We start from the raw sequence: 10,713 nt of genomic DNA on the forward strand, positions 1-10,713 counted from the left end.
AGAAAAATTGGAGGCCGTGCGAAAAATGCCGTCGCCAAAATCAGTTAAACAAGTGCAAACACTCAATGGCCGGTTAGTCGCATTGAATAGGTTTTTGTCTAGTCATGCTGAAAAGTCATTCCCATTCGTCTCAACCTTGAGAAATTGCCTCAACAAGTCTCACTTCCGATGGACGGAAGAAGCGGAAAAAGAGTTCCAAGAAATCAAGTCACGCCTGGAAGTGCTGCCAACGCTCACAGCGCCCAAAGCTGGAGAACCTTAGTAGTATATTTAGCATCATCAGAAAAAACAGTCAGCACAGTCTTAATGGTGGAAAGGAATGGCATTCAAACGCCCATTTATTACATAAGCTGAACTATGGCAGATGCAGAAACAAGATACTCCACCTTGGAAAAGTTAGTCTTATCCTTGGTCCAGACAGCGCGACGTTTAAGAAGATACTTCCAAGGCCAACCAATACATGTTCTCACCAACTTTCGATTGCAAAATGTACTGAGCAAGCCAGGATTGTCTGGGAGGCTCGCTAAATGGGCGATAGAATTGGGAGAATATGCCATTGAGTTCAAACCAAGGCCAGCAATAAGAGGCCAGCTTTTGGCTGATTTCATCGCAGAAATCCCTCAAGAAAAAGAAGAAGAATGTAAAAAAGAAATCGAAGCCCTCGTGGATCAAAAGCAAGACAAAGTCTGGAAGATGTTCACAGATGGAGCCTCCAACGACGAAGGCGCGGGAGCAGGCCTAAAAATAACCAACCCAGAAGGGAAACATTTTACGTATGCATTACGCCTAGAATTCAAAAGCACAAACAATGAGGCGGAGTACGAAGCATTGTTGGCAGGGTTGAGAATCGCTAAAAAACTAGGGGCCCGCCACTTGGAAGCACATGTGGATTCCATGTTAGTGGCAAACCAAATTGAAGGATCATATGACGCGAAGGACAACAAGATGGCATCATACCTGGCGCAGGCTAAGGCGCTAATGGCAACTTTCGCCACATGTAAGGTGAAACACATTAATAGAAGCGAGAACAAACAAGCTGACGCCCTAAGCAAACTCGCATCCGTTGGATTTGAACACCTTGCAAAAGATGTCCGCAGCGAAGTCCTGGCAACACCTTCAATAATGAACAGAGAAATTCTCGTCTGCTCAGAAACAGAAAACAGTTGGATGACACCAATCATCAACTACCTCATGAGAGGTATCTTGCCAGAAAAGAAAGCAGATGCGTGGAAGATCCGCCATAAAGCGTTGAATTACACAATCCAAGGAGATATCCTGTATAGACGATCATACTTGGGTCCACTTCTCAGATGCGTAGACCCGCAAGACGCAAATTATCTGCTCAGAGAAATCCATGAAGGAATATGTGGCATACACGCAGGTCCGAGAATGGTGGTGGCAAAAATCATGAACACGGGATATTATTAGCCAGGCATGCATGTTGACGCCGGGAAAGAATTGAGAAAATGCAGTGCTTGTCAACGCCATGCACCAAACACCCTGCGTCCGAAAAACTCCATGATACCGGTAACAACTTTTTGGCCATTTCAGAAATGGGCAATTGATATAACTAGACCATTTCCAGAGGCGCCAGGCCGCATGAAATTTTTGATCGTAGCGATCGATTACTTCACAAAGTGGGTCGAAGCAAAGCCGGTGGCAACAATCAATGCAACGAGCATCAAGAAGTTTATCTGGGAGTTTATAATTTGTTGGTTTGGATTACCCATGAGCTTAGTCAATGACAACGGAACATAATTCGCTGACCAACATATCCAAAAATGGTTGAAAGAGCTCACTGTCATGCAGACATTCACTTCTGTTGCTCATCCACAAGGGAATGGCGAAGTAGAACACGCCAACAGAACAATCGTTGGCAGAATCAAGAAAAGATTAGCAAACCACAAATCCGGATGGGTCGATCAGCTACCTCACGCACTATGGGCCATAAGAACACACAAAAACACAAGCAACGCGGAAACGTCGTTCAGCCTAACTTATGATACCGAAGCAATGATCCCCGCCGAAGTTGGCGTCCCATCGCCAAGAATCACAATACCGAAAGACAACGACGCAGAAAGGAAGTTAGACCTAATGCTTCTTGAGGAGCGTCGAGAGTTGGCGGCAATAAGAGAACAAAATTACAAACGCCAACTACGAAAGTATTACAACACTAAAGTGAAAATATGTGAGTTCAACATCGGAGATTACATCCTTCGCAACAACGAGGCATCAAGAGCACAACCGCAAGGCAAGCTAGCGCCATCTTGGGAAGGCCCATACCATATCAAGAAAGTATTGGGAAAAGGCGCCTACACTTTGATGCACCTCGATGGCTCAGCGATTCCTACATGGAACGCAGCACAATTACGAAGATGTTATATGTAAATCGATTCCAATTGTAAAAACAGGCCAAGGGTCAAATATGAATGGAAACGATACTCCGCATTTCACAAAACAAACCTTCTCATTTATAAGCAAAAATTTACAAGCGAGCGCTTACGCCCACACACAAAAAACAACGAGAAATACAGAAAAAGAACACAAAAGAAAAGGCCTAATCTACATCGTTGACACTCCTTCCAGAGTCAGCGACCGAAATATCGTCTTGATCACCAGCAGGAGCGGTGGAAGGACCAGCCTGCGAAGGCTCAAGCAAATTCCTCAACAGCTGCACGCCATTCTCTTCCTTGGCATACTGAGCAGCTTCAGAAAGAATAGGAAACGTGAGAGAATCATAGTCCGTCTCAGCAGCAGCATACTCCTTTTCCACGTCAATGGCGTGAAGGGCATAGGCCTCAAGTGGAAGGTTGTTGCGCAAATGCGCAATACCATCATGAAAACCAGCCTTATGACCAAGATGTTGAGAAGCATTAACAAGGGCTCCAATGCAGCACGTTAAATCATCATCACTAATGATGCGTTGAGCAACCTAAACAAAGGAAAAAATCATCAGAGTAAATAAAAAAATATATAATAATAAGGGGGGAAGAGAAACGAAAGAAGATAATACCTTGCAAATAGCATGCTTCAGCAACCAATCACGGTCGGCAGCGGTGGCAGCTGTCACACCCCCATCTTAGTCCTAGGCGTGTGACTCGATAGTTGGTACCATATTTGTAAATATATCAGAGTTACGGTTAATTAGCGGAAGACTTTATAAAACATAGGGATCAAAGTTATATAATATTTACATTACAAAAGATGGAAACGAGTTCCATTTGTGTTTACTTGTTTTAGGTTTACAAAACCACCATTTAGTTATATTAACATTTAAAATTTATCCGAGCCATTGGAATATTGAGCCTTCGTCCTTTATCTCTAATCTTGATTACCAGCAAAATGTTATAAAAATACGTCAGCAACGAATGCTGGTGAATATGCTGACGCGAAAACATTTTCTTTTACTTTGTTACCCCTTGAGGGTTACGCGTGCCTCGGCCCATCTTGGCTTAGGAATAACAAAGTTAAAACAATATCATTATAAATTCGAGCCTCTACCTGGGTCACCCCAGCAAGACACCGCAGCGTCCCGACGTACTTAGGTACCATAAATATACACAAGGTCATTCTCACTCGAACATACTTTGGTTCGGCCCATCGTGGTTGGAGGTCGTGACCAGGCGTGGTGCGATGTGCCCACCGCATTTTACCACATATGTAAGGATCCAGACAAACGTATACTACAGCTTGAGGGCTAGTCTTTTACTCTTATTCATAATGTTTTTAGAGACACTTAGTCTCATGTAAAGTTTTACACATAACACGTTTATTTATTTGAAAACAAGTTTGTAAAAGTGGGGCATATTCACCTTTGATCGGGATCGGTTTCCAACACCGCCATTGCGTAATCTTTCTTGCTATCTCACACCTATAGTACGAGTATAACTTTTATTAGTCGAATATACAATCCGACTTAAGACCTTTAGTCTTATTATCTCGATGAACCTTTAGTTCATTTCTTTTACTTTAAAACCTTTAGTTTTAAAAGCAATATTTATAAACCTTTAGTTTATTATAAAAACCCGACGTTTCTTCTTCTTTAAGAAACGAATTCTTTTCTTTATTATTTAAGAATACACATTATACTTAAATAATAATTATAACAAAGAACTATGTATATATATATATAATCATACACACACATATATATACTTACATTTTTAAATTTCCCTTTTCTTTTATTTTCTTTGTTATATAATTTCTTTTCATAAACATCGAATATAATTCCGACTTTGGGCATTAAGCCTTTTAGAATATTTTATTATTATTTTAGTCGGGTAGTAAGCCTTACCTTTCCTCGGCTTAATATTTCCTAGATACTCGAGCAGGACTTCTACGCCGCTTAGTCTTTTCAACACTCGCTTTGATCGCCATTTCACTTCGGCACGCTTCTCGAGAAACCAACTTTTCACGGCACGCACTTCGAGATGATCGTCGGGACGTCGGTACGGGATCACCTTTTTGATCGGAACGTTGTCATGGAATGGTACGAATATCGAGGTATGGCACGTTTATCGAGGAATCGGGGCACGGTTTTCGAGGTGGATCGTTGGCACGAATTTCGAGGTGTAGTGAGAGAGTAGAGAGATGATTGTATGCTGGATTTTGGTGTGAATTGTGAAGACCCCGGACCTGCTATTTATAGGCAAAATCTTGGATCCTATCGCGATACGCGATAGGCTCCTAGTCACCCATCGCGTAGAGCGATGTAGCAACGCACAGTCACAACGTAGGTCTACCACGTGTTGCTACGTGGCAGACGGTGTGCCACATGTTAACACGTGGCGGACGATGTGCCACGTGTTGCCATGTGTCGGGACACGTGGCGAGAGGTGTGCCACGTGTGGACAGGTGGCAGTCTTGTGCCAGAGGTGTCGGGACACGTCATCGCGATACCCGATGACGTAAGTCCAATCAGCGATCGCGTATCGCTGTTGACCCTTCCAGAAGGTTTGACCAAGCCCCATCGCGATATGCGATGACTTGTCCCTTGTCCCCATCGCGTAGCGCGATAGGAGAAGAAAACAGATTTTTCATTTTTAACTTTGGAGTTTGAATTTGGCATGATTAGTCCCTTAACTTTGAAGAGTTGTCATTTTTGGCCCAAAATTCCCGTGATGTTACATCCTCCCCACCTTGAAATAAATCTCGTCCTCGAGATTGCTTCACGAGAATAAGTGGGGGTATTTCTTTATCATTTCAAACTCGAGTTCCCAAGTATACTCGGTTCCTCGTCGGGAATCCCATTTTACTTTCACTATTTTCAAAGTTCGTCTTTTGAGCTTCTTAAGTTTTTAATCTTCAATTTGAATTGGGCGCTCAACTAATTTTAAGTTCTCATTAATTTCAACATCTTTTAACGGCATCGAGAGAGATTCATCGGCTAAACATTTACGCAGATTCGAGATATGGAATACATCGTGTATCCCTTGCATTTCCTCGGGCAGTCGCAATCGGTATACGACGGTACCAATTCGTTCAAGTACCTCAAAGGGTCCAACGAATCGAGGACTTAACTTTCCTTTCTGGCCGAAGAGGACTACGCCTTTCCATGGCGAGACTCTCAAAAGAACTTTATCACCGACATTGAATTCTAACGGCTTACGACGGACATCGGCGTAACTCTTTTGGCGATCACGTGCCGTCTTAAGTCGTTCGCGGATTTGGATGACTTTGTCGGTAGTTTCTTGGACTATCTCGGGTCCGGATAATTGATTATCTCCAGTTTCAGACCAACACACGGGCGTTCTACACTTTCGGCTATACAACGCTTCGAACGGTGCGGCTTGAATACTTGCATGATAAATATTGTTATATGAAAATTCCATTAGAGTTAAGTGGTCATCCCAACTTCCACCTAAGTCTATCACACAAGCTCGGAGCATGTCTTCCAACGTTTGAATTGTTCTTTCGCTTTGCCCATCGGTTTGCGGATGATAGGCAGTGCTAAGGTTTAACTTCGTACCTAGCGCTTGTTGGAAGCTTTTCCAGAAGTGAGACGTGAAACGACTGTCTCGATCAGAAATAATGGACAACGGTACCCCATGCAGGGCCACAATACTGTTAACATAGATACGAGCTAATTTGTCCATTGAATAAGACTCATTGATGGGAATGAAGTGTGCGGAATTTATTAATCAATCCACAATTACCCAAATTGCATTATGTTGTCGAGTCGTTTTAGAGAGTTTGGTAATGAAATCCATGATAATCAACTCCCACTTCCATACGGGAAGTTCGGGTTGCTGAAGCAATCCCGAAGGCTTTTGGTGCTCAGCCTTGACTTTTAAACATGTCAAACATTTCGCCACATGCCAAGCGACATCTCTCTTCATTCCATTCCACCAATAGTTCTCTTTAAGATTATGTTACATTTTGTCGCTCCCGGGATGCATCGTGTATTTAGACTTATGGGCTTCGTTTAAGATCTTCTCACGCAATCCTCCCACAGTTGGTACCCAAATCCTGTTTCCAAGTCTAAGGATACCATCGTCACCTTTGACTAGCGAGTCAATGGTGCCATTACGTTTTTCATCTGAGATTTGATTCTCGTTGATTGCTTGAGTTTGGGCGGATTTGATTTGGTCAACAAGATCGATTTGGAGTTCTAGCCTTAACGCTCGGACTCTTTTTGGCTTTTCGTGCTCTTTACGACTTAGGGCATCAGCCACAACGTTGGCTTTACCTTCATGATAAACTATTTCGCAGTCATAATCGTTAAGAGTATCCATCCAGCGTCGTTGGCGCATGTTGATCTCCTTTTGATCAAAGATATGCTTTAAGCTCTTATGATCAGTGTACATGGTAAATCTTACTCCATAGAGATAGTGCCTCCATAACTTAAGTGCGAAGATTATGGCGCCTAACTCTATATCGTGAGTCGTGTAATTCTTCTCGTGTACTTTCAATTGACGAGAGGCGTAAGCGATTACTTTCTTTCGTTGCATCAATACACATCCCAAGCCGGAATGGGACGCATCGCAAAAGACAACGAAGTCTTCAATACGTTCTGGCAAGGCCAGTATGGGAATTTGGGTAAGCTTTTGTTTGAGTATATCGAAAGCCTCTTGTTGCTTTGTTCCCCATTCATATTTGACGTTCTTTCGAGTCAAGGAGGTTAGGGGAACAGCAATTCGAGAAAAGTTCTCGATGAACCTTCGATAATAGCCAGCCAATCCCAAGAAACTTCGAATCTCGGTTGGCGACTTTGGGATCTCCCACTTCGAGATAGCTTCAATCTTAGTGGGGTCTACTTGAATACCAATAACGTTGATGATGTGACCAAGAAATTGCACCTCGTGCAACCAGAACTCGCATTTCGAGAATTTGGCGTACAGTTTCTCGGCCCTAAGAGTTTCAAGTAACGTTCGAAGGTGATTCTCATGATAGGCCTTAGACTTAGAATAAATTAATATGTCGTCGATGAACACGATCACAAACTTATCTAAGTAAGGCTTACAGATACGATTCATCATGTCCATGAACGCAGCCGGCGCATTAGTAAGTCCAAATGGCATAACGGTGAATTCATAATGGTCGTACCTTGTTCGAAACGCGGTCTTTGGAATGTCTTCAGATTGAACCTTAAATTGGTGATAGCCGGAGCGGAGATCGATCTTGGAAAAGAAGCTAGCACCTTGGAGTTGATCAAACAAATCATCAATTCGGGGAAGTGGGTATCGGTTCTTGATCGTAACTTTATTGAGGGCTAGGTAGTCTATGCACATTCGCATGGATCCATCCTTCTTCTTGACAAAAAGTATCGGCGCTCCCCATGGAGATGAACTTGGTCGTATGAATCATTTCTCGAGAAGCTCGTCAAGTTGTTTCTTCAGTTCTTACATCTCGGTTGGTGCGAGGCGATATGGAGCCTTGGCGTCGGAGCAGTTCCGGGAATGAGATCGATTCTAAATTCTACCTCGCGATCGGGGGGAATGCCGGGGAGTTCGTCGGGAAAGACATCGGCAAAATCGGAAACTACAGGAACGTCTTTGATTTCCTTGGGTTTAGGTTCTTCGGTGGCGTAGGCCATGAATGTTAAGCATCCTTGATTTAAAAATTTGTTAGCCTTTATCATAGAGATTAGGCTAACTTGGCCAGCGTCCTTATCCCCTTCGATTCGTATGGTACGTTTGTCCGGGGATTGGAGTTCAATGGTCTTGCTATTGCAAAGGATACGGGCATGGTTGTCGGATAACCAATCCATACCCAACACAACATCAAAACCAGCAAGAGTCATAGGTAGCAATTGGATGGGTAAAATGTAACCGGCTAATAAGATTTTTCCGTTTTCTAAAGCTTCGGAGATTTTAACAATTTCACCACTAGCGGTCTCGACGCTTAGAGTTTCATTAAGTTTGATTAAGGGTTCGTTTAATAGACTACAAAACTTATAATCTATAAAAATTAAATTGGCTCCTGAATCAAACAAGACTCTAGCATAGATATTGTTAACAAGAAATGTACTGGTAATGGTTTCCGGTGTGTCGGCCGCTTTCTTCGTATCAAGGACGAATACTCTTGCATTGCCCTTCTTGGGCTCATTCTTCTGACCGCTACCACCCCCACCACCAGTCGCGGGCTTATTCTTGGGGCACTCGAAGCTAAGGTGTCCTATCTCCTTGCAGTTGTAGCAAGTCATCTTCTTCTTCCAGCAATCGGCCGTGGCGTGGCCAAATTTGTGACATGACTCACAAGGACGGGGAGTTAGATGGCATCGACCCCTATGGTATTTCTTGCAAGTCTTGCATTGTGGATGCCGGAGTTGAAGCCCGACCTTCGTTGGTCGACTTCCTTACCCTTGAAACGGGTATTTCCATCCTTCCTCGTATCTTGCGTCGACACGACCTTTTTATCTTCTTCTTTATTGGGGATCATTCCGCCTATTAAGTATCCGGCCAATTCCATCGCGAAGTTGGCGGTTTGAGGCAAGTGCGACCTCACCATGTCACGAATTTCCCGCGGTAGCCCCCATATATAGCGTGTAACTTTGCTGGATTCTGGGGTAACCAGCTGGGGAACCAAGCGGCAGTACTCGTGGAATTTGGTATTATACTCACGAAGGTTCGTTCCGACGACCTTGTGAGCTAGGAACTTGGTTTGGATTTGGTCCGTTTCATGCATCGGACAGAATTTTGACATTAACAGTTCCTTAAACTCGCTCCATGACAACCCATACATTGTCTCCCTTCCTTTACTCATGATTAGTGTGTTCCACCACTCTAGCACTTCGCCTTTGAACATCAGGACGGAGTATTGAATTTTCTCCTCTTCCGAACACTTGCTCGTGATTACAATTGTTTCCATCTCTTCAAGCCACCTAACAGTCGCGATGGCACCCTTATCGCCGTGGAATTCTTTCGGCCCATAATACTTGAAGTCCTTGAACGTACACCCGCCAATCTTAAGCCTCTTAAGTTCTTGACGAACACCTCCATCGGCGTTTGATTCATGTACACTCTCATCTACGTGCGAGGGTCTAGAACGGGGTTTGGAAACAGACTTTCGGGACGGATTAACCTAGTGAGAGTGAGAATGTTTCGTTTGACGAGATTGGGACCTAGCCATGGATTCTTCCCTAACAGTGTCTTTAATCATCTTTTGAATTCGATCCATAAATTTTTTTGGGAATTGGATCTTCTTGTTCTTTTTCTGGTCCTTTTCCTTTTTCTTTTTGTTTCTCGGATTCTTTTCGGGAAACCTCAACGTTATTACTTTGTAGAGACATTTATCTTATTCTTTCTATTCTTTTATATCTGAAATTTATCTAATTTCTTTATTAAACACACATTTATTTCATCATTTGTATATACCATACACGGTATATACAAGAATTATTACAACACACACTTATATATATACATTCATATCCGATGTATATATATTTTCTTATCCATACAACACATTACAAACAAACTACATTACACACATATATTTGAGCACACACACGCTTCTTCTCTTGAAACACACCATTACCACCATCATTTCAGTGCTTCAGAAATTTCTTGACAACCCTTGTCAGTTTGTTGCATTTGTGAAGAAGCTTCTCTCCTAATCTTCTTCTTCTTTTTCCTTTCCTCAGCTATCTTCTTCTTCCAGTCATCCGTCCCGTGCAATGCGCGATCAGGGTGTTCCTCGTACGATTGTGGAATGACGTCGGGGTATCCGTATTGTGGCGGTGGGTCACAGTAACCCAGCGTCACCATCTCGAAGTGGTTTCTCGGTTCATGATACGGGACGTAAGTCTGATCAGCTGCAAGGTAGAGGTATGTCTCGGCGGCTTGATTTTGCTCACGAATCTCATTAGCTTGTTCTTGAATTGAAGGGATCCTTCCTTGAAATGGCGGGAAGCTTGATGAAGCTTGGTTCCTTAGCTGCTCAAGATACTGAACATACGGATTGACAGAACCGTAACTTGGGTTGTTGGAAGTGAGTGATCCATCAATGGATGTTGATATCTCCTTTGAGTCGTCGGGATGCTCTTCTTCCGGTTTGGTTTCTTCCATAGGATCCTCTTCTTCGGGATCCTCCTCTTCCCTATACTGAGTGGCTTCGTTGATCATCGCGGGTATCTTGAAACTCTCATAAGGCATCGTCACCCTCATTCTTGGTTTGCGGGATGATCCTTCGCCATTGTTGGGTTGTGAGTTGACTTCATGAGCGGTAGAGCTTCCAGTATGCCACCTTCGCTGGTCGGAGTGGCACTGCATC

At 43.3% G+C, this 10,713-nt stretch overlaps 1 protein-coding gene across 1 annotated transcript; it reads left to right on the forward strand.

The window, feature by feature from the left end:
• Positions 1-357: 357 nt before the first annotated feature.
• LOC143594603 (uncharacterized) lies at positions 358-1,428 on the forward strand. Its single transcript, XM_077073868.1, has one exon. The coding sequence runs from the start codon at positions 358-360 to the stop codon at positions 1,426-1,428; it is 1,071 nt and encodes a 356-aa protein (XP_076929983.1).
• The last annotated feature ends 9,285 nt before the right edge of the window (positions 1,429-10,713 follow it).

This window comes from Bidens hawaiensis, unplaced genomic scaffold, assembly GCF_021521415.1.
Source record: "Bidens hawaiensis isolate Kalapana, Puna unplaced genomic scaffold, B.hawaiensis_p1.1 tig00044003_1, whole genome shotgun sequence".
In the NCBI taxonomy this organism is placed as follows: domain Eukaryota; kingdom Viridiplantae; phylum Streptophyta; class Magnoliopsida; order Asterales; family Asteraceae; genus Bidens; species Bidens hawaiensis.